Below are 25,433 nucleotides of genomic sequence, written 5' to 3' on the forward strand. Positions count from 1 at the left end.
AGGGACCCCCGCTGCAGGAACCCCCGCTGCAGGAACCCCCGCTGCAGGAACCCACGCTACAGGGTTGTATTGTTCTGTGCTCATACTTTCCTTTTCTGTTCCTGTCATGAAGTAGGGTCATGAAGTAGGGTCATGAAGTAGGGTCCTTGTTTCTGTGAGAGGAGGTAATGAGTCAGTGTTTATTCTGTAGGCCGGAGAGAGGCTCAGTGCTGCCCGAGAGCTCCCCCCCATGTGCATTCTCACTCCTACTACTCTACTAGGAACTTAATTAATTTGTATAAATTGAATGTCATCACAAAGGTTGTGTCAGAGTTTTGTACTGTACTGCAATTAGTGCAACTCAGTGAGAGGTAGTTAAATGGACAGGAAGCGCACAGTCACATGGGCACTGAAAGGTTTCAGAGATTAGATGGCTGTTGCGCGCACATGAGGTCTGATACCAACAGGCTCAGAGACAGTGCTGAACACTTGAACTGGACTGACCTGCTCTGATTCTCCGCAACTTAGCACACATGCACTCACTCATGCATGCACGCACACATATACATTTATGCTACCCACACATCAGAACTGCTTCTACCAGACTGTTATTATGATTGCTAAATACTGCACAATTTAAACACTTGACCCACAATCCCCCCTTCCCCAAAACGCATGTAAATATTGGACTATAAATTGTGCCTTCTAGTATTATACTTATGCAAAAATGTTTATTCTAGGGCTGTCCCAGACAAAAATGAATAATTGTCCGATTGGTCGAAATGTTTAAACTTATTTTTCCATATATAGACAGACACCCTGTGTGTTTGAATAAAATCAACTCCATACAGTGCCTTGCAAAAGTATTCATCCCCCTTGGCGTTTTTCCTATTTTGTTGCATTACAACCTGTAATTTAAATGTATTTTTATTTGGATTTCATGTAATGGACATACACAAAAGAGTCCAAATTGGTGAAGTGAAATGAAAAAAATAACTTTAATAATAATATGCCATTTAGCAGACGCTTTTATCCAAAGCGACTTACAGTCATGCGTGCATACATTTTTGTGTATGGGTGGTCCCGGGGATCGAACCCACTACCTTGGCGTTACAAGCGCCGTGCTCTACCAGCTGAGCTACAGAGGAGTGTGCATATGTATTCACCCCCTTTGCTATAAAGCCCTTAAATAAGATCTAGTGCAACCAATTACCTTCAGAAGTCACATAATTAGTTAAATAAAGTCCACCTGTGTGCAATCTAAGTCACATGATCTGTCACATGATCTCAGTATATATACACCTGTTCTGAAAGGCCCCAGAGGCTGCAACACCATTAAGCAAGGGGCACCACCAAGCAAGCGGCACCATGAAGACCAAGGAGCTCTCCAAACAGGTCAGGGACAAAGTTGTGCAGAAGTACAGATCAGGGTTGGGTTATAAAAACATATCCGACACTTTGAACATCCCACGGATCACCATTTTAAATCCATTATTAAAAAATTGAAAGAATATGGCACCACAACAAACCTGCCAAGAGAGGGCCGCCCACCAAAACTCACGGACCAGGCAATGAGGGCATTAATCAGAGAGGCAACAAAGAGACCAAAGATAACCCTGAAGGAGCTGCAAAGCTCCACAGCGGAGATTGGAGTATCTGTCCATAGGACCACTTTAAGCGTACACTCCACAGAGCTGGGCTTTACGGAAGAGTGGACAGAAAAAAGCCATTGCTTAAAATAAATAAATAAGCAAACACGTTTAGTGTTCGCCGAAAGGCATGTGGGAGACTCCCCAAACATATGGAAGAAGGTACTCTGGTCAGATGAGACTAAAATTGAGCTTTTTGGCCATCAAGGTAAACGCTATGTCTGGCGCAAACCCAACACCTCTCATCACCCAGAGAACACCATCCCCACAGTGAAGCATGGTGGTTGCAGCATCATGCTGTGGGGATGTTTTTCATCGGCAGGGACTGGGAAACTGGTCAGAATTGAAGGAATGATGGATGGCGCTAAATACAGGGAAATCCTTGAGGGAAACCTGTTTCAATCTTCCAGAGATTTGAGACTGGGACGGAGGTTCACCTTCCAGCAGGACAATGGCCCTAAGCATACTGCTGAAGCAACACTTGAGTGGTTTAAGGGGAAACATTTAAATGTCTTGGAATGGCCTAGTCAAAGCCCAGACCTCAATCCAATTGAGAATCTGTGGTTTGACTTAAAGATTGCTGTACAACAGTGGAACCCATCCAACTTGAAGGAACTGGAGCAGTTTTGCCTTGAAGAATGGGCAAAAATCCCAGTGGCTAGATGTGCCAAGCTTATAGAGACATACCCCAAGAGACTTGCAGCTGTAATTGCTGAAAAGGTGGCTCTACAAAGTATTGACTTTGGGGGAGGGGGTGAATAGTTATGCACGCTCAAGTTGTCTGTTTTTTTGTCTTATTTCTTGTTTGTTTCACAAAAAAATATATTTTACATCTTCAAAGTGGGAGGCATGTTGTGTAAATCAAATGATACAAACCCCCCCCCCCCAAAATCAATTTTAATTCCAGGTTGTAAGGCAACAAAATAGGAAAAATGCCAAGGGGGGTGAATACTTTAGCAAGCCTCTGTATGTACTGAGCTTGTCTGATGCGTTAAGCACACAGTTTGATTAAATAATGAAGACGCACAAATGACTCAAGAAAGAGCCCGATGGGCACACTGTTTAAAAAAATGACAGCGAGTGCATGTATGACTGGCGCACGTTGTCACGCTCTCCTCCCTACTGCAGCGAAAAGGCACCACAGCAGGGCAAGTTTATATTGCAATGTCCGTGCTGAAGCTGCAACATCATTTCAGCCATTTAGTTTCTTACTTGTTACTGACTGAAAAGTGCTGTTACCAAAATCCCTAACTTGTTTGGGAAAAACATTCCCTATTCCTTCAACCCTTGCTCTCTTTACGTGAAACATGTAAGCATCTCATGCATGTGACCAATATTGCCTGACCTATAGCCTATCATAATCACATCAATAAATTGGTTATAACAAACTCCGAACACAGTAACACGTGACAGCAAAATGGATACGGAGGATGTGAAAAATAAACTTTAAATGGGCAAATGTTTACTGGTTGCTCAGGAGGGAAAGGGGAAGTCAGATCTGTGGAAGACATTTGACTTAGTTGTGGAAACTAGTGGAGATCCAGAAAAGGAGGGTATAGGAGCAAACATTGCCAAACAGTTGCTGTTAGATTACAATGTTATGTTTTCTGACCATTTGGAACAATGTAAACAACACTAATTATAAGTAATACCAGTCTGTTCTACCAAAATAAACATTGTAAAGCCTTTATTACAGCATAGCAAAGATTAAAAACAGCAGAATCTGTGAAATTGCTTTATCCGACATTTTGCCATTGCATGAGGCTTGGTGCTCATGGAATCAGTAGGCTATTGAACAAACACTCAAACTGGCAACAGAAGCAGGATCTGTCTTATTTCTGTGGATATACACTACCAGTCAAAAGTTAAGACACACCTACTCATTCAAGGGTTTCTCTTTATTTTTACTATTTTTTAAAATAAAAACTATGAAATAACATGTAGTAACCAAAAAAGTGTTCTTCAAATAGCCACCCTTTATCTTGATGACAGCTTTGCACACTCTTGGCATTCTCTCAACCAGCATCATGAGGTAGTCACCTGGAATGCATTTCAATTAACAGGTGTTCCTTCTTAAAAGTTAATTTGTGGAATTTCTTTCCTTCTTAATGCGTTTGAGCCAATTAGTTGTGTTGTGACAAGATAGGGGGGTATACAGAAGATAGCCCTATTTGGTAAAAGACCAAGTCCATATTATGGCAAGAACAGCTCAAATAAGCAAAGAGAAACGACAGTCCATCATTACTTTAAGACATGAAGGTCAGTCAATACAGAAAATTTCAAGATCTTTGAAAGTTTCGTCAAGTGCAGTCGCAATAACCATCAGGCGCTATGAAGAAACTGGCTCTAATGAGGACCGCCACAGGAATGGAAGACCCAGAGTTACCTCTGCTGCAAAGAATAAGTTCATTAGAGTTACCAGCCTCAGAAATTGCAGCCCAAATAAGTAGTAACAGACACATCTCAACATCAACTGTTCAGAAGAGAATGTGTGAATCAGGCCTTCATGGTCGAATTGCTACAAAGAAACCACTACTAAAGGACTCCAATAAGAAGAAGAGACTTGCTTGGGCCAAGAAACACGAGCAATGGACATTAGACCGGTGGAAATGTGTCCTTTGGTCTTGAGTCCAAATTGGAGAGTTTTTGGTTCCAACCGCCGTGTCTTTGTGAGACACGGTGTGGGTGAACGGATGATCTCTGCATGTGTATTTCCCACCGTAAAGCATGGAGGAGGAGGTGTTATGGTGTGGGGGTGCTTTGCTGGTGACACTGTCTGTGATTTATTTAGAATTCAAGGCACTTAACCAGCATGGGCTTAGTGGGACTATCATTTGTTTTTCAACAGGACAATGACCCAACACACCTCCAAGCTGTGTAAGGGCTATTTGACCAAGAAGGAGAGTGATGGAGTACTGCATCAGATGACCTGGCCTCAACAATCACCCGACATCAACCCAATTGTCGGACCGCAGAGTGAAGGAAAAGCAGCCAACAAGTGCTCAGCATATGTGGGAACTCCTTCAAGACCGTTGGAAAAGCATTCCAGGTGAAGCTGGTTGAGGGTGCCAAGAGTGTGCAAAGCTGTCATCAAGGCAAAGGGTGGCTATTTGAAGAATCTCAAATATAAAATATATTTAGATTTGTTTAACACTTTTTTGGTTACTACATGATTCCATAGGTGTTATTTCGTAGTTTTGATGTCTTCACTATTATTCTACAATGTAGAAAATAGTAAAAATAAAGTAAAACCCTTGAATGAGTAGGTGTGTCCAAACTTTTGACTGGTAGTGTATATGGATGATTTATAAAGCCAGGCACATTAACAGTTAGGCTATTGATTATAGACCTAATTAAGTTGGGGTTTCCTCTCCTCAATTTTCTTAGACAATTAGGCTAAGGCCAAGGGCTGTTTCCTCGTCTCTGCTGCTGCTGCCTCCGCCGCTGCCTCGAATTCCAGTTCCATCCGTGGACATGGAACAATTCTTAACATAATTATACCAGGTTACTACAGTTCTCAATCCCAATACGCTGGTTAACTTTGCTATTATGCACATAGCAACATAGGAAAGGCGCCAGTTCTATGGCGCACTGAAGATTATGTTTCATGAAGATTATGTTTTACATAATATAACCATATACAATTTCAGTATCACATGTCTTAGAGTGATGGACATGTCATCCCCGTGGCCTCTGCAATGGATGAGTCTACTGAGACTGGTGCAATCAGACAGGTGTCTTGTGCACCATAAAAAATATTAATACAATTGTGACTGCTCGACTAAAGAAATCTCGGTAGACCAACAGCCTTTCGACCAAACAATCGACCAGTCGACTACTTTAATAAAATATTTGTTGTGTATATTTGTTTTATTGGATGACTTTATTATTTTATTTTAAGTCATCTCATCTCTATGCTGTCTGACAAAATCACTATTTTAGTAGTTCTTCAAAGTAAATAAGGCATACTTTTATGACCGCTGAATACCAATTATTAATCACTTAGATAATGTATTTTCATGTAGAGATACCTCAGGAAGCAACTGCTCTTTATCCCTCTCCATCACACGTCTTCTGTCTCTTCTCTCCGGTCTGCTGCACACAGATCGGACAAGTAGGTGCGCAATGGATTATGGTCATTGTAGTTAATTACCACTTTTTCTGCGCTAAACTATGTAGAACATTGGCCTGTTGGAAACTACAACTCCCTACTACATCGCACAGTTCGGGCTTGATCTGATTTATCTCTAGAGAACCTGCGCGTTGACGTCACAGAAATTTTTTTTGAATTCAAATAATTGAACCAAGGTAGGTAAATTAGTTGTTTAAAAATAACAGAAATTTCGGTTAATCACTCAGCACTACATTGTCGAGAAGGAACCTGCAAGTAAGCATTTTGTTGGACGGTGTATACCATGTGTATCCCGTACGACTAATAGTTACACAAACTGTTTGTCTGAGATAGACACTTAAACCCTCCCTGGCTCATCATATTGATTTGTGCTTACAGCATTAGCACTCATTTAGAATGGGAGGCATGTCCTCAAATTAACACACAGACAGACCACGTAGACTAGATACACACACACACACACGTCTCCAGACCACGTAGACTAGATACACACACACACACGTCTCCAGACCATGTAGACTAGATACACACACACACACACACACACACACACACACTCACACGTCTCCAGACCATGTAGACTAGATACACACACACACACACACACACACACACACACACACTCACACGTCTCCAGACCATGTAGACTAGATACACACACACACACACACACACACACACTCACACGTCTCCAGACCATGTAGACTAGATACACACACACACACACACACACACACACACACTCACACGTCTCCAGACCATGTAGACTAGATACACACACACACACATCTCCAGGGCATGCTGATACACACACAAACACAAATCGATAGGGAGTAGTTTCCTAAGGCTACTAAATCAGTCAGTAATAACACAGCTACTATGTATTCAGAGAGTATATTTAATGAACATCACTCTGTCGCATTATGTATACTGAACAAAAATATAAACGCAACACGTAAAGAGTTGGTCCCATGTTTCATGAGTTTAAATAAAAGATCCCAGACATTTTCTATAAGCACAAAAAGCTTATTTCTCTACAATGTTGTGCACACATTTGTTTACATCCCTGTTAGTGAGCATTTCTCATTTGCCAAGATAATCCATCCACCTAACAGGTGTGGCATTTCAAGAAGCTGATTAAACAGCATGAACATTACAAAGTTGCACCTTGTGCTGGGGACAATAAAAGGCCAATAAAATGTGCAGTTTTGTCACACAACACAATGCCACAGATGTCTCAAGTGTTGAGGGAGTGTGCAATTGGCATGCTGACTGCAGGCATATCCACCAGAGCTGTTGCCAGAGAATGTAATGTTCATTTCTCTACCATAAGCCACCTCCAACGTCGTTTTAGAGAATTTGGTAGTACGTCCAACCGGCCTCACAACCGCAGACCACGTGTAGCCACACCAGCCCAGGACCTCCACATCTGGCTTCTTCACCTGCGAGATCGTCTGAGACCAGCCACCCGGTCAGCTGATGAAACTGAGGAGTATTTCTGTCTGTAGTAAAGCTCTTTTGTGGGGAAAAACTCATTCTGATTGGCTGGGCCTGGCTCCCCAGTGGGTGGGCCTATGCCGTCCCAGGCCCACCCATGGCTGTGCCCCTGCCAAGTCATGTGAAATCCATAGATTAGGGCCTAATGAATTTATTTCAATTGACTGATTTCCTTATATGAACTGTAACTCAGTAAAATCGTCAATTGTTGCGTTTATATTTTTGTTCAATATATTTATGTTGACTTAATTCTTTCTAATATTCTGCCAGTTTATTTCTACAGTATAATTTAACACAACCCAATAACACCTCTCACTAAAACACATATGAAAACATTTTAAGTTTTACCAAACCTTTTTTATTCGCATAGAAAAACAAAGAAACCAAACAAACAGTTCTCACCGTTTAGATTTATACATAAGACTTTATTATTTCTGAAAAGCTGAGAGTATTTAAAGGTTTCTAAGACAGTGAAGAAGGCTTTAGAGCTTTTCTCTTACACCAGAATGCTTTTCCCAGTGGAGTTTTGGATTGGAAAAAGACGTAAGGCTAATGAAGTTAAGTCTATAATCTATACATAACTCACTCTAACAAGGTCTTTCTCTTTACTTCTGCTATCATTCTCTCCCTCCTTTTCCCCTCACTCCCTTTATTCTCCTCTGCATTATGATTAAGTTGTGATCAAGAGGCCAGAACATTGTTATAATATACATATATTGACAGAGATTCTCTTCCGAGTGTGTGGTTAGTGCAGAGATGCACAGTGCTGCAGTTTGGTTCATCCCTGATTTCTACGGAACAGACCCGACTGTGTGTGTCTCACTGGATCTGAATGACAGACTATGATGTACATGGAGATACTAAGTAGCTATAATGGTACAGTTATGACGGCTATTACAGCTTGCTGTGTTCAGATGTTTGTGGGGTGAATGGGTACATCAGTGTAAACGCATGTTTTTTTCCTTTATCTTTCCTGATGGCAACCAATAGACCAATAGAAAATGTATTTTACTTTGGGTTGATTTACTTAATTTGATTGCAGACATTTCTGTATGATTGTCCAGAAACATGCCTTTTCTTTTCATATTGTGATGACATGCAATAAGCAAAAGGATATATCCTTTAATATTGGTGTTCTGTTTGTGAGGGGAAACGCCAATATGTTGAATTATTTTATTCCATGACCTTGTAATAACCATTTATCTATTTAAAGATGGAATGTTTAAAGTTTGAGTACACTCTTTTCACTTTCTGCTCCTTCCTGTACTAAAATATCAATGATGGATCAAGTAGAATAAACTGGTCCTGTTAAAAAGTACCAGGGTTTGGATGAGGGCCTAGCTATATTCCTACCATTTTCACACTTCCCCTCTTGTATTAATCCCCCCCGCCCCCACCCCCCTTCTCTCTTCTCTTCCTCAATTTTATTCCATCTCTCTTTTTAACCTCCCTTCGCTTCCACCTATCTCTCTCATTAGAGTCCCCGGGCAGGTAGCGCTGCGCTGCAGTTGGACCCTGTCCCTCAGAGCTGCTATCAGCTCTTCTCAGCCAGAACAAAGTCTTCTCTCTCTTTCCTTCTCTCTTTTTCTCTCGCTCTCTCTCTGCAGCAGCACAAAATAAACAGAGAAATAAAATAAAAAAACGAGAGGAGAAAGAGAAAAGTAGAGGTCTAAGATAGGAACATATATATTTTTTGTCAGTCAGTGATGATGAGTTGTTGTTATGACTAGTATCATCAAACCCTTACCTGTGTGTCTACACAGTGCATACAGAAGTAGGTAGTAGTTTACACTACATGACCAAAAGTATGTGGACACCTGCTCGTCTAACATCTCATTCCAAAATCAAGGGCATTAATATGGAGTTGGCCCCCCTTTTGCTGCTGTAACAGCCTCCGCTCTTCTGGGAAGGCTTTCCACTAGATGTTAGAACATTGCTGCGGGGACTTGCTTCCATTCAGCCACGAGCATTAGTTTTGGTCGGGCACCGATGTTGGGCGATTAGGCCTGGCTCGCAGTCGGCGTTCCAATTCATCCCAAAGGTGTTCGATGGGGTTGAGGTCAGGGCTCTGTGCAGGCCAGTCAAGTTCTTCCACACCAATCTCGACAAACCATTTCTGTATGGACCTCACTTTGTGCACGGGGCATTGCCATGCTAAAACAGCAAAGGGCCTTCCCCAAACTGTTGCCACAAAGTTGGAAGCACAGAATCGTCTAGCATGTCATTGTATGCTGTAGCGTTAAGACTTCACTTCACTGGAACTAAGGGGGCATGCCCGACCCAGCCCGACCCATGAAAAACAGCATCAGACCATTATTCCTCCTCCACCAAACTTTACAGTTGGCACTATGCATTGGTGCAGGTAGCATTCGTCTGGCATACGCCAAACCCAGATTCTTCCGTCGGTCTTCCAGATGGTGAAGTGTGATCACTCCAGAGAACACGTTTCCACTGCTCCAGAGTCCAATGGCGGCAAGCTTTACACCACTCCAGCCGACGCATGGCATTGCGCATGGTGATCTTAGGTTTGTGTGCGGCTGCTCGGCCATGGAAACCCATTTCATGAAGCTCCCGACGAACAGTTCTTGTGCTGATGTTGCTTCCAGAGGCAGTTTGGAACGCGGTAGTGAGTGTTGCAACCGAGGACAGACGATTTTTACAGGCTACGCGCTTCAGCACTCGGCGGTCCCGTTCTGTGAGCTTGTGTGGCCTACCACTTCGCGCCGGAGCTGTTGTTGCTCCTAGACGTTTTCACTTCACAATAACAGCACTAACAGTTGACCGGGGCAGCTCTAGCAGAAATTTGAAGAACTGACTTGTTGGAAAGGTGGCATCCTATGATGGTGCCACGTTGAAAGTCATTGAGCTCTTCAGTAAGGCCATTCTACTGCCAATGTTTGTCTATGGAGATTGCATGGCTGTGTGCTCGATTTTATACACCTGTCAGCAACGGGTGTGGCTGAAATAACCGAATCCACTAATTTGAAGGGGTGTTCACATACTTTTGTATATATAGTGTAGCAATCTACACAAGTGCTTATCTCTGGAATATATTTAATCAATAAGGCCAGAGGAGGTGTGGTATATGGCCAAAATACCACGGCTAAGGGCTGTTCTCCGCACGACGCAACGCAGAGTGCCTGGACACAGCCCTTAGCCGTGGTATATTGGCCATATATCACAAACCCCTGAGGTGCCTTATTGTTATTATAAACTGGTTACCAACTTAATTAGAGCAGTAAAAATAAATGTTTTGTCATACCCGTGGTGTACGGTCTGATATACAATGGCTTTCAGACAATCAGAATAACCACCCAGTTTATAATTGCCTATATCGTCTGCCTACGCCTAAACATCATCCTCAAACTACTAACTGTCTTATATGGAACAGAAGGAAGAGTACAGTAGCTGTAAAGATACTGAGACCTCAAAACAATGTATAAGCATGAGAAGCATTGAACATTTATAGTAGGTCAATACCCGGGGTGGTACGACTTGACTGGCACTTCTGTCACCCAGTTAACAGGTATGTATGGTGGCCCTGTGGGGACAAAGCAGCCCAAGCCAGTCAGCTAAGTAACAGATCAATAAGATTCAGAGCAGAACTGAGGAGGCACAGAGGGTACTTTGGAACCAAGGAGATCAACCAATCGCCTGCTAGAACCGTATCCTTAGAACGGCATCCAACCGGTGGGGGGTGGGAGAAGTGTGTCTGAGATTATGTCATCACGTGTAGGTGTAGTCTATATCCGGGATCACCCCTTGCTCCCGGAAACCCCGGTTGGTCCCGTAGCCCGCCGTGTGACCCAGTTGGGTGATGATGCTGTTGTGACTCTGGTTGCTCCGGTAGGTGCCGTTACTGTGCGTTGAGGGGAAGATGGTGTGCACGTAGGTCACATCCTCTCCTCCTTTGGGCTGCAGTGACTGATGGGTCGTCATGGGCGTCATGGCGAAGCCGGGGCTTCTGATCTCCAGGATGGAGCTGTCCTTCTTAGTGCCCGACTCCACGAAGTCATCGTACGGCTTCCCGACCCCGCGCTGACCTCTGACCCCGTAGGAGTCTGTTTCCCCGGAGACGTACCCGGCGCGCTGGCCGTACCAGCAGAAGATGCTGAAGATGAGTATGAGGGAGACGAGGGCCGTGGCTCCGCCGATGATCTCGGCCAGGGGGAGGGCTGCCATCTCTGTGTCCGAGTCCTCACCCCTGTCTCCCCCCTCGGGGCGCAGAGCCTCCCCCGTCTCTATCTGAGCGCAGACGGGGCTCTGGTCCGTTGTGTCCTTTTCCTGCTGCGGTGACCTCTGTGACCCTCCAGAGTGGGAGGAGGAGGAGCGCAGGGGGAGCAGACAGATGAGGTAGTGTGATCGTGGCGTGAGCTGGGTCAGTAGGTACTGCTGTCTCTCCCCGGGGACCAGCGTCTCTGTGATGGAACCCAGAGCGGCGCTGCTGCCCAGCCTCAGCCACGACAGCCGGAAGGAGGGCGCCGGCCGTGGGCACAGCCACGTCACCTGCACACTGTCCGCCGACAGATGCTTCACCGTGAGTTCTAGAACGTTGTGTAAGGCGTGCCCCCCCGCCTCTCCTCCCGGTGGTAACGGCATCACCAGGCCCGGCCGTATGGCCCTAAGGGTGAACAGAGAACCCTGGGTCGGGGGGAAGGTGGTAGTACTAGAGACAGTGTCAAGTCCCATACCTCCTCCTCCTCCTCTACCCCCCACACTGGTCACCCCTCCTGGGGGGCCTTCACACTGGCCCATAAGCCCAGAGAGGTCCCTGAGGGCCTGGCCTCGCACCGCCTCCGGCCCGTGGCAGGTCAAGCCCCGTACCGTCACCGCCGCTCCGCGGCCATACAGCCAGGCGTGGAGCCAGCGCAGGTTGCAGCCACAGTACCAGGGGTTCCCCCGGAGCAGCAACAGCTCCAGGCTATCCGTGTCCCTCAGCATCCCCCGGGGCAGAGTGGTCAGGTTGTTACCTGCATGGATGGAAAAGGACAGAAGTCACTCTAAGGGGTGGGACCTGATGTAGAATAATATACTCATCTGTGGCTCATTTTGTGAGTAGTTCACTAAAGTTACTCTGCAATATACAGAGTATATGTCTAGAGCAATGTCAAATCTTAGCATTCTAGCAACGGGAATTAGTTTTATCTGTTCCAATTAGGGTTGAATAGCAGGAACCGGTTTACAGAGATGTACCGCCCAAACCCATTCCCTTTTCCCGGTATAAATAACTGCGAGAAACCGGTAAATTATAATAAATGATTTATATGAACAGCATGACTTGAAATGTGCCACGGCTACTCTCTGCTATCTGATCAATCATCAACTGGTGGTGACAGACAGCGCATCTCAGAATGAAGCAGAGTTCACAATGCATATATCATCTCATCATGGTCACTTTCTTTCTTGTGAAAGGTAGGACTACATTTGCTGCACCATAGCCTATGCTACAGTAATATATAAGGATTGAATGCACGTCCAATTTACACATCTCCATCTGGCTTTTGGGGGTCACCTTATTTTTTCGTTGTAAAGATGATTTTTTTATTTATTGCAACTGCAGAGTAAAAAAAGCCTATCACTATAATATCATTGTTTTAAATCAGTGTGCACGCGAGCATTCTCAGTCTTTCTCTCACCATCATATCCATACAAATTCCATCCATAATAGGCCTAATCCTATTCAAGATATATATTTGAAGAACAAGTATTTGATACACTGTCGATTTTGCAGGGTTTCCTACTTACAAAGCATGTAGAGGTCTGTAATTGTTATCATAGGTACACTTCAACTGTGAGAGACGGAATCTAAAACAAAAATCCAGAAAATCACATTGTATGATTTTTAAGTAATTAATTTGCATTTTATTGCATGACATAAGTATTTGATCACCTACCAACCAGTAAGAATTCCGGCTCTCACAGACCTGTTAGTTTTTCTTTAAGAAGCCCTCCTGTTCTCCACTCATTACCTGTATTAACTGCACCTGTTTGAACTCGTTACCTGTATAAAAGACACCTGTCCACACACTCAATCAAACAGACTCCAACCTCTCCACAATGGCCAAGACCAGAGAGCTGGTGAGAAGGCAACAACTGTTGGCGCAATTATTAGAAAATGGAAGAAGTTCAAGATGACGGTCAATCACCCTCGGTCTGGGGCTCCATGCAAGATCTCACCTCGTGGGGCATCAATGATCATGAGGAAGGTTAGGGATCAGCCCAGAACTACACGGCAGGGCCTGGTCAATGACCTGAAGATAGCTGGTACCACAGTCTCAAAAAAAAACATTAGTAACACACTACGCCGTCATGGATTAAAATCCTGCAGCGCACGCAAGGTCCCCCTGCTCAAGCCAGCGCATGTCCAGGCCCGTCTGAAGTTTGCCAATGACCATCTGGATGATTCAGAGGAGGAATGGGAGAAGGTCATGTGGTCTGATAAGACAAAAATATAGCTTTTTGGTCTAAACTCCACTCGCAGTGTTTGGAGGAAGAAGAAGGATGAGTACAACCCCAAGAACACCATCCCAACCGTGAAGCATGGAGGTGGAAACATCATTCTTTGGGGATGCTTTTCTGCAAAGGGGACAAGACGACTGCACCGTATTGAGGGGAGGATGGATGGGGCCATGTATCGCGAGATCTTGGCCAACAACCTCCTTCCCTCAGTAAGAGCATTGAAGATGGGTCGTGGCTGGGTCATCCAGCATGACAACGACCCGAAACACACAGCCAGGGCAACTAAGGAGTGGCTCCGTAAGAAGCATCTCAAGGTCCTGGAGTGGCCTAGCCAGTCTCCAGACCTGAACCCAATAGAAAATATTTGGAGGGAGCTGAAAGTCCGTATTGCCCAGCGACAGCCCCGAAACCTGAAGGAACTGGAGAAGGTCTGTTTGGAGGAGTGGGCCAAAATCCCTGCTGCAGTGTGTGCAAACCTGGTCAAGACCTACAGGAAACGTATGATCTCTGTAATTGCAAACAAAGGTTTCTGTACCAAATATTAAGTTCTGCTTTTCTGATGTATCAAATACTTATGTCATGCAATAAAATGCTAATTAATTACTTAAAAATCATACAATGTGATTTTCTGGATTTTTGTTTTAGATTCCGTCTCTCACAGTTGAAGTGTACCTATGATAAACATTACAGACCTCTACATGCTTTGTAGGTAGGAAAACCTGCAAAATCGGCAGTGTATCAAATACTTGTTCTCCCCACTGTATATAGAACCAGTCAAAAGTTTGGACACACCTAATCATTCCAGGGTTTTTCTTTTTTTAATCTATTTTCTACGTTGTAGAATAATAGTGAAGACATTAAAACTATGAAATAACACATGGAATGTAGTAACCAAAAAAGTGTTCAACAAATCAAAATATATTTTATATTTTATATTCTTCAAAGTAGCCACCCTTTGCCTTGATGACAGCTTTGCACACTCTCAACCAGCTTCAACCAATGTTATATACAGCAGCCAATAGAACTCACTGGAAGGTTGAAAGAAGAGAGAACGTGCGATGGTGATAGGCTATAGCAGTTAATTATTCAGACCCATAACCACCCAATCTTCCTGAAGAGGAGTGAAAGCCGGCTGCATTTATTCTAGTCCTATATTATGCAAGCATGCCATTAGAATGATGAAGATAAGGACAACGAAACCTATTTAATTAACTGTTGAAAGTGCGGAAGGAATGAAGCAACAGTAGAGAAAGAGGTAGGCTAATATGCACATTGCACAACAGATGGGGAAATATTATGAAAGGAATATATGCGTCAGCCTACTAATTATAAAATGTTAAATGGGCCCTATTATCAAAATTAAAACCAAATTTGCTAGCCTATAATTGTAACTTTATAGGCCGCATGTGCTGCACCAGCATCGCATGTTCTCTCCCAGCTTCATGGTTTGAACAAGGTCCGTAATAACAGTGGATATAATACAGTATAATACAGTAATATAATAGAGTAATAACGTCCAAAAAGATGAGCCTACTGGAGCTTGTTTCATTTATTTACTCAAGAGAGCATATCTACATCTATGGGCTTTTCTGTTTTTCTGTTGTGCGGTAGCCTATATCATAGGCTATGTATTGGATAACGGCACTATCTTTTGGACTTTTTTGGGCTTGGGATAACAAAATGTATTTTAATGTAGGGCTCATAAAATGTCTTATGTATGGCTCATCAGGCTCAGGTAGCATCATACTGGTTGGTTACCTGACAGGTCCAGCCTCTGCAGCCTTCTCATCCCGTCAAGTGTCCCCCGGGGCACGTGGATCAGCCCGTTGTCCTGCAGGTGCAGCCTCAGCAGGTGTGTGCTGGGCAGGTTGATGGGCGGGGCCTGCAGGGCATTGCGGACTAGCGACAGCTCTGTGAGGTTGGCCAGGCGGGAGAAGGTGTCGTCCGCGATGCGAGTGTTGGCCAGGAGATTCCCGTCCAGGACCAGGCGTCTCAGTGAGGCCAGGCCCCGGAAGGCGTGGGTGGGGATGGTGTTGATGCGGTTGTCGTCTAACCTCAGCTCCTCTAAAGAAGCCGGGAGGCCGGCTGGGATGCTGGACAGGTGGTTCCGGGAGAGGAAGAGTAACCTCAGCCGCGGCGTGCCGGAGAAGGCCCGCTCCTGGATGCTCACCGTGGAGATGGAGTTGTCGTCCAGGTGTAGCCTCTCTAGCAACGGTAACCTGGCCAACGCCGTGCGCGGCAATGTCCGAATGTTGTTGTCTTGCAGGTGTAGTTCCCGTAGCGATGGTGGCAGGTGTATAGGAAACTCGTCTAGTTGGTTGGCGTAAAGGTAGACCACACGGATACTACTGCTGCGCTCTAATGACGGCGGCAGGCCGGAGTTGGCTAACCGGTTACTCTGTAGGTAGAGAACGGTAGCTGTTAATGGTAGCGGAGGGATCATGCTCAGGCCCCGGTCGTTACAGTAGACGAAGCCCTCGTCACACCGGCACACCGACGGGCACGGGAAGTCTTCCTCGCCTTCCTCCATGGCTACTGCTGCTGCCGCCAACTCCAGCATCTCGGCCAATAGAGTCAGGCACAGGAGGAGCAGGAAGAGCCAATCACGGAGCTCGGTCAGACTTTCGGTAGCCATAGTCCTGCCCTCTGTGAAAGGGAGAGAGACAGAGCGAGAGGGGAGAGAGAGAGAGAGCGAGAGGGGAGAGAGAGAGAGAGTTAGAGAGAGAGGGGAGAGAGCAAGAGGGGAGAGAGAGAGAGTGAGAGACAGAGCGAGAGGGGAGAGAGAATGAGAGTTACAGCTCATTTCTATCCAGATGTTCTTGAACATTTTGAAATTCTTGTTGTGTAAATGTGTTGTCATCTTTGAGTTTTAGTGATGTGATGTTTTTTGTCTGGGTTTTGAACGAAGAAAGTGCTTGAGAGAGTGTATGAATAGTCGATGGAGTGGAGCTGTCAGGATAATATGGGTCACTCCTACCAACCAGAAGCTGTCAGGATAATATGGGTCTCTTCTACCAACCAGAAGCTGTCAGGATAATATGGGTCTCTTCCTACCAACCAGAAGCTGTCAGGATAATATGGGTCTCTCCTACCAACCAGAAGCTGTCAGGATAATATGGGTCACTCCTACCAACCAGAAGCTGTCAGGATAATATGGGTCTCTTCCTACCAACCAGAAGCTGTCAGGATAATATGGGTCTCTCCTACCAACCAGAAGCTGTCAGGATAATATGGGTCACTCCTACCAACCAGAAGCTGTCAGGATAATATGGGTCACTCCTACCAACCAGAAGCTGTCAGGATAATATGGGTCTCTTCCTACCAACCAGAAGCTGTCATGATAATATGGGTCACTCCTACCAACCAGAAGCTGTCAGGATAATATGGGTCACTCATACCAACCAGAAGCTGTCAGGATAATATGGGTCTCTTCCTACCAACCAGAAGCTGTCATGATAATATGGGTCACTCCTACCAACCAGAAGCTGTCAGGATAATATGGGTCACTCATACCAACCAGAAGCTGTCAGGATAATATGGGTCTCTTCTACCAACCAGAAGCTGTCAGGATAATATGGGTCACTCCTACCAACCAGAAGCTGTCAGGATAATATGGGTCTCTTCCTACCAACCAGAAGCTGTCATGATAATATGGGTCACTCCTACCAACCAGAAGCTGTCAGGATAATATGGGTCACTCATACCAACCAGAAGCTGTCAGGATAATATGGGTATCTTCCTACCAACCAGAAGCTGTCATGATAATATGGGTCACTCCTACCAACCAGAAGCTGTCAGGATAATATGGGTCACTCCTACCAACCAGAAGCTGTCAGGATAATATGGGTCTCTCCTACCAACCAGAAGCTGTCAGGATAATATGGGTATCTTCTACCAACCAGAAGCTGTCATGATAATATGGGTCACTCCTACCAACCAGAAGCTGTCAGGATAATATGGGTCACTCCTACCAACCAGAAGCTGTCAGGATAATATGGGTCACTCCTACCAACCAGAAGCTGTCAGGATGATATGGGTCTCTTCTACCAACCAGAAGCTGTCAGGATAATATGGGTCACTCCTACCAACCAGAAGCTGTCAGGATAATATGGGTCACTCCTACCAACCAGAAGCTGTCAGGATAATATGAGTCACTCCTACCAACCAGAAGCTGTCAGGATAATATGAGTCACTCATACCAACCAGAAGCTGTCAGGATAATATGAGTCACTCCTACCAACCAGAAGAGGAAGGGACATTGGAGAGGGAGAGAGTGGGCGAGGGACGGACATGGAGGGGAAGTGAAGAGTGTGAGAGGAACACAGAGAGATGGGAAAAAGTTTAACGAGAAGAACTGGAGAGAGAAAATTAATGAAAGGATTTTAGATTTTTTAATTCTCATGATGAGAGAGAAACATTAGGAGGGGATTTGAGGGAATTAGAATCAGATTAGCCTAGGTAATATTGGTGATGTTGATTTTCTGGAAAACATATTTCTCTAAATGTACTGTTGGTAACCCCCCCCCCTTTGATACATTTGAATAAATCATCAATTGATTCATACAGTGCCTTCGGAAACCCCTTGACTTTTTCCACATTTTGGAACGTTACAGCCTTATTATAAAATTAATTAAATTGTTTTTCCCCCTCATTAATCTACACACAATACCCCATAATCACAAAGCAAAAACAGGTTTTTAGATTTCTTTTTTGCTAATTTATTAAAAATAAAAAAACTGATATCACATTTACGTAAGTATTCAGATCCTTAACTCAGTACTTTGTTGAAGCACCTTTGGCAGTGATTACAGCATCGAATCTTCTTGGGTATGACGCTACAAGCTTGGCACACCTGTATTTGGGGAGTTTCTTCAATTATTCTCTGCAGATCCTCTCAAACTCTGTCAGGTTGGATGAGTAGCGTTGCTGCACAGCTATTTTCAGGTCTCTCCAGAGATGTTAGATCGGGTTCAAGTCCGGGCTCTGGCTGGGCCACTCAAGGACATTCAGAGACTTGCCCCGAAGCCACTCCTGCGTTGTCTTGGCTGTGTGCTTAGGGTCGTTGTCCTGTTGGAAGGTGAACCTTCGCCCCAGTTTGAGGTCCTGAGCACTCTGGAGCAGGTTTTCATCAAGTATCTCTCTGTACTTTGCTCCGTTCATCTTTGCCTCGATCCTGACTAGTCTCCCAGTCCCTGCCACTGAAAAACATCCCCAAAGCATGATGCTGCCACCACCATGCTTCACCGTAGGGATGGTGCCAGGTTTCCTCCAGACGTTACGCTTGGCATTCAGACCAAAGAGTTCAATCTTGGTTTCATCAGACCAGAGAATCTTGTTTCTCATGGTCTGAGAGTCTTTAGGTGCCTTTTGGCAAACTCCAAGCGGGCTGTCATGTGCCTTTTACTGAGGAGTGGCTTCCATCTGGCCACTCTACCATAAAGGTCTGATTGGTGGAGTGCTGCAGAGATGGTTGTCCTTCTGGAAGGTTCTCCCATCTCCACAGAGGAACTCTAGTGCTCTGTCAGAGTGACCATCGGGTTCTTGGTCACCTCCTTGACAAAAGCCCTTCTCCCCCGATTGCTCAGTTTGGCCGGGCGGCCAGCTCTTGGAAGAGTCTTGGTGGTTCCGAACTTCTTCTATTTAAGAATGATGGAGGCCACTGTGTTCTTGGGGACCTTCAATGCTTTTGGTAACCTTCCCCAGATCTGTGCCTTGACACAATCCTGTCTCGGAGCTCTACGGACAATTCCTTTGACCTCATGGCTTGGTTTTGGCTCTGACATGCACTGTCAACTGTGGGACCTTATATAGACAGGTGTGTGCCTTTTTCCAAATCATGTCCAATCAATTGAATTTACCACAGGTGGACTCCAATCAAGTTGTAGAAACATCTCAAGGATGATCAATAGAAACAGGATGCACCTGAGCTCAATTACGAGTCTCATAGCAAAGGGTTTGAATACTTAAGGTATTTCTGTTATTTTATTTTTTTGCAAACATTTCTAAAAACCTGTTTTCGCGTTGTCATTATGGGGTATTGTGTGTAGATTGCTGACAAATGTTTTATTTAATCCATTTTAGAATAAGGCTGTAACGTAACAAAATGTGGAAAAAGTCAAGGGGTCTGAATACTTTCCAAAGGCACTGTAGGTCTGTAGTTTGATATACAAGTCGGAGAGGCAACGTAACTGTGATTTGGGATTTGGAACAAACATTCACTCACCACAAACTGAGATGTATTATGCATGCTGTCTCTCAGTGTGTGTGGTTACAGTGGTTATTGTTCTCCAAATGTGGTATAAATTATTCAATGAAGAGCTTCTGAATTCCCAGGAAATATTTTAGTGCATGTTTTATTTATCCTATTTCTTTTTATATTTATACATTCCTCGGTTTACATTTATCTGCTTGTCTTTTGGTGTTGAATATTTGAGAGTGCCATCAATTTACAATTAAGATCAACAAAAAGGAATGTCAGTTGAGTTTTATAGCGTACTGTTTATATGACACCAAGAAATGAGATGCTACATCATTGTATACAGTGCAGTATATTCTTAGGGTTTCAGATAAGACTTGGACATGTGTTCTTCCGTCCTCTGAAATGCTTGACGTGATTTGACAGAACATTTGACAAACAAATGCACTGCAGGCAAGTTTTTCCACGAGTGTGTGTGTGTGTGTGTGTTTTCACTCTCAGGACAACATGCAAAATTGCCCCTCGGCTCCAGTCAAAATCCATGCAAAGCAAACGAGATGGCAACAATGAGAGGGGGGGGTAGAGCAAGGGAGAGAAAGGGAGAGAAAGAGACAGATGGACAGATTGAGAGAAGGACTGATGGACAGACAGAGAAGGAGATGAGGCTGACTCTGGCAGTGGGTTATCAGAGAAAGAGTCAGCACTGAATGAATTGGTTTTAAAAGGACAATCATTAATAATGATGTAGTGATATCTTCATATGGACGTCAGGGCCTTGTTTTGGGGTTTTGGCAGGATGATGATAATGATTGATAAAGTTGAGTTTATCCTGATTCATAACTGGATCTGGATGTGTTTCAGAGTGTATGTATTTTTAGCACAAAACAGCCGGTTTCTAAGGACTGCCACTGCCAACGTTCACCCAACAGGGGGAGGGAGGGAGTCAAGGAGCATAAAAACCATATTGGATAGTCTCCACTATGAATATCAAATAGCATGTAGCTCTCTGTGACGCCCGCCTGCTTTCCTCTCAATGATTTAAAATGTTTCGTTCTTCCTCCTCTTTTCCCTGAGCCGTCTCTCTTCCTGAGCTCTCTCTACCTGGGATCTCTCTCTCTCTCCCTTCACTCTGTCTTTCATATCAACTCTTCCTCACTCTTGGGTTTGTTTACATAACTGGCCATGTAGTTATTTCTGCCATACCCCTCTCTCTCTCCATCTCTCTCTCCCATCTCTCTCTCCCATCTCTCCCATCTCTCCCTCCCCCCTCTCTCCCATCTCTCCTCTCCCTCCTTGGATAATCTCTTTCATCTGTTCAGCTCCTCATCCTTTTTGTTTATTCACTCACTTCATTCCTTCACACTGAGATTGGATCAATCAGACCCCACCCAGCTCTCTCCTCCTCCAATCCCCCTCTCCTCTCCTCTTCTACTAGTGAGTCTGTTTTCCTTTCTGTCGTTTAATTTGGATTCTCTCCTTCCTACCTCACTCACTGCTGTTTCCTCTGAGGCATCTCTCTAAGCATTTCAAAACATCTTCTGAAATGACACAAATGAGCTTTATTTCTCAGTAGAATATAGATAAATTATATGACAGGTTATGTTTTAAGACATTTCTGAACAACTTTGTAAAAATATGTTGAACCTCAAATCTCTGAAGATGATGTTTGAGAAACCTGTTTAACTGCACTGTTGGAGCTAGGAGCACAAGCATTTCGCTACACCTGCAATAACATCTGCTAAATATGTGTATGTGACCAATCAAATTTGATTTGATTTGAACTTACCCTCTCAGTGCTGAGGCTCTCTTCAGTCTTCTTCTGTCTGTTCCACAGCTGAAGGGGCTGTTCGTGTGTGTGACAAGTCAGAGTGTGTGTGTGACAAGTCAGAGTGTGTGTGTGACAAGTCAGAATGTGTGTGTGACAAGTCAGAATGTGTGTGTGACAAGTCAGAGTGTGTGTGTGACAAGTCAGAATGTGTGTGTGACAAGTCAGAGTGTGTGTGTGACAAGTCAGAATGTGTGTGTGACAGGTCAGAGTGTGTGTGTGTGTGTGTGTGTGTATGTGTGATGACAGTTCCAGTCCACTCTGTCCGTAATAGTTCAGAGGTTCAGTCAGTCCCCTCCGAGCCACCGTACCTCCTGTGGCATTGGTGAGCGATGAAGATGACGATGATGTTTGCAGCCCGCAGGTCGAGTGGGTGAGGAGGAAGGCACAGGAAGCAGCATGGCCTAGCTAACCTAACAGCCTACAGCCTCCAGACCCATCCAGAGTAGCATCTGGCAGCTCAGTCAGTATCCAGGAGAATCACTCTTCAAGGCCTCTCTGCTGGTGGGTTTATGTTGTCTTCATGTTTATTTACATAGGCCCAGATGGGCATCCAGTCAGTCTGTGTGTGTCTGTATAGATTGAACCAGCCGGAGGGGAATAGAGAACGTTTCACAGCTTGGAGGTTAGAGAAAATGAGTCGAACAGAGTGGTTGAGTTGATAGAGGAGGAGGTGGTGATGGGATGGGAGGTCACAGGAGGAAGGGGAGGAAGGGGAGGAGGAGGTGGTGGGATGGGAGGTCACAGGAGGAGGTGGTGGGATGGGAGGTCACAGGAGGAAGAGGAGGAGGTGATGGTGGGATGGGAGGTCACAGGAGGAAGAGGAGGAGGGGGAGGTGGTGGGATGGGAGGTTACAGGAGTCTGGGCCACTTGTTATCCTTCACTTTGAGGATTAGAATGAATCATCTCTGGCTCTTGAGGCCTATAGTGACACTGCTCACTATCCACCCAGGCACCTTTTCTCTCCTTGAATTTGCGGGGATTAGCGGCTAAAGATGATATTGCTTGATATTTGGCCGGTGTGACCCGCTCAATGTTTGCTGCGGGACGTGTGTGTGTGTGTGTGTGTGTGAGCATGTGTGTGTTGTCTGTGGGTTTGTCAGTCTCAGTTCTTCAGCTTGTTAGTGGTAGGAGCGATGTCCTCCCTCCGTCTCAGTGGTACTTGCCCCAGCGGCACAGCCTGACTAGTCTGACACAGCGCCCCCCTGTGGGGAGAACGGAGAGGGCAGTTAGCTAGGACTCCTCTCTCAGACACACACACACGTGTCCCAAATGGCAGCATAGGGCTCTGGTCAAAAGCAGTGCACTATGTAGGGAATGGGGTGCCATTTGGGACACTCCCATTCACTACTTTATCAATGAGTCAACTGTATACCTGCAGGGAAGGTTCCAGAAGAACCATTTATAATTTGTTAGCTTAATACGAATGCTCAAGTTAATCTTCAAAGGACAGACACTCCAGCTTCAGTGACTCGACAGTTATGTGTGGCAAGGTGACGAGTCTAGGATTAAAGCACTGTTCTTCAGTCCTGGTTATGAGGACCAGAGGGACTGCAGGCTTTCATTCCAGCCCAGTACTAACACACTCAATACAGTTATTCAACTACACATCTAGACTTTGATTTGTTGAGTCATTTGTTTTAGTACTGGTGTGGTGAGGTAGTTCTGTGTAATGTACTGTAGCGTAGTGTGGTGAGGTAGTTATGTGTAGTGTATTGTGGTGAGGTAGTTATGTGTAGCGTAGTGTGGTGAGGTAGTTATGTGTAGCGTAGCATGGTGAGGTAGTTATGTGTAGTGTAGTGTGGTGAGGTAGTTATGTGTAGCGTAGCGTGGTGAGGTAGTTATGTGTAGCGTAGTGTGGTGAGGTAGTTATGTGTAGTGTGGTGAGGTAGTTATGTGTAGCGTAGCGTGGTGAGGTAGTTATGTGTAGCGTAGTGTGGTGAGGTAGTTATGTGTAGCGTAGTGTGGTGAGGTAGTTATGTGTAGCGTAGCGTAGTGTGGTGAGGTAGTTATGTGTAGCGTAGCGTGGTGAGGTAGTTATGTGTAGCGTAGTGTGGTGAGGTAGTTATGTGTAGCGTGGTGAGGTAGTTATGTGTAGCGTAGCATGGTGAGGTAGTTATGTGTAGCGTGGTGAGGTAGTTATGTGTAGTGTAGTGTGGTGAGGTAGTTATGTGTAGTGTAGTGTGGTAGCCTCCTTTAGCTCAGTTGGTAGAGCATGGCGCTTGCAACGCCAGGGTTTTGGGTTCGATTCCCACGGGGGGCCAGTATGAAAAATGTATGCACTCACTAACTGTAAGTCGTTCTGGATAAGAGCGTCTGCTAAATGACTAAAATGTAAATGTAGTTATGTGTAGTGTAGCGTGGTGAGGTAGTTGTGTGGTGAGGTAGTTGTGTGTAGTGTGGTGAGGTGAGGTAGTAATGTCAGTGTAGTGAGGTGTAGTGTATTTTAGTGTGGTGAGGTGAGGTAGTTGTGTTTCTGTGCTCCTCCCTCCCCATGCTGACACAGCCTATATCCAGCCATGGATAGCTAGTACTGTAGCGACAGCTGTGGAATAGAATAGAATATAGAATATAATGGTTCCTCTGGGTCTCATTGGCTGACAGCTCTATTGTTCTGACCTCTGCTGAATGTCTGTTCTGCAGCACCACAACAACACTTATACTGCACTACTGGAGCTGTACTGGAGATGTACTGGGTCTTATACAGCATTATGTACTGGGTATTATACAGCATTATGTACTGGGTATTGTACAGCATTATGTACTGGGTATTATACAGCATTATGTACTGTATCTTATACAGCAGTAACACAGATGGACTAGGTCTTGTACAGCATTATGTACTGGGTCTTATACAGCAGTAACACATATGGACTGGGTCTTATACAGTATTATGTACTGGGTCTTGTACAGGAGTAACACAGATGGACTGGGTCTTATACAGCAGAATGTACTGGGTCTTGTACAGCAGTAACACATATGGACTTGGTCTTATACAACATTATGTACTGGGTCTTATACAGCAGTAACACATATGGACTTGGTCTTATGCAGCATTATGTACTGGGTATTATACAGCAGTAACACATATGGACTGGGTCTTATACAGCATAATGTACTGGGTCTTGTATAGCAGTAACACAAATAGACTGGGTCTTATACAGCAGTAACACAAATGTACTGGGTCTTGTACAGCAGTAACACATATGTACTGGGTATTGTACAGCCTTAACATATATGTACTGGGTCTTGTACAGCCGTAACACAGATGTACTGGGTCTTGTACAGCAGTAACACATATTTATCTTTTATTTTATTTATTTTATTTTTTAGCAGACGCTCTTATCCAGAGCGACTTACATGAGCAATTAGGGTTAAGTGCCTTGCTCAAGGGCACATCGACAGATTTTTCACCTAGTCGGCTCGGGTATTAGAACCAGCGACCTTTCGGTTACTGGCACAATGCTCTTAACCACTAAGCTACCTGCCGCCCTACATATGGAATGGGTTTTGTACAGCAGTAACACAGATGTACTGGGTCTTATACAGCAGTAATACAGATGGACTAGGTCTTTTACAGCAGTAACACAGATGGACTGGGTCTTATACAGCACTATGTTCTGGGTCTTGTACAGCAGTAACACAGATGGACTGGGTCTTATACAGCATAATGTACTGGGTCTTGTACAGCAGTA

General features: G+C 44.7%; 2 protein-coding genes across 5 annotated transcripts in view; one reads left to right on the top strand and one right to left on the bottom strand.

The window, feature by feature from the left end:
• Positions 1-25,433, top strand: part of macrod1 (mono-ADP ribosylhydrolase 1) — a 92,534-nt gene that overhangs the window by 20,844 nt on the left and 46,257 nt on the right. The window lies entirely within an intron of this gene.
• LOC121540167 (leucine-rich repeat transmembrane protein FLRT1-like) overlaps positions 10,449-25,433 on the bottom strand; it is a 28,024-nt gene continuing 13,039 nt past the window's right edge. The window contains exons 1-3 of one of the 2 annotated variants that reach the window (XM_041848824.2): positions 21,699-21,834; positions 15,475-16,362; positions 10,449-12,227 (exon numbers count right to left, since the gene is read on the bottom strand). In XM_041848824.2, coding sequence (XP_041704758.2) covers positions 10,984-12,227; positions 15,475-16,351 — 2,121 coding nt within the window. In that variant the 5' untranslated portion in view covers positions 16,352-16,362; positions 21,699-21,834 and the 3' untranslated portion in view covers positions 10,449-10,983. Of the gene's footprint in view, positions 12,228-15,474; positions 16,363-21,698; positions 21,835-25,433 lie in introns of those variants that run through there. The other variant, XM_041848833.2, reaches the window with a different exon arrangement.

This window comes from Coregonus clupeaformis, chromosome 3 (assembly GCF_020615455.1).
Source record: "Coregonus clupeaformis isolate EN_2021a chromosome 3, ASM2061545v1, whole genome shotgun sequence".
Lineage (NCBI taxonomy): Eukaryota > Metazoa > Chordata > Actinopteri > Salmoniformes > Salmonidae > Coregonus > Coregonus clupeaformis.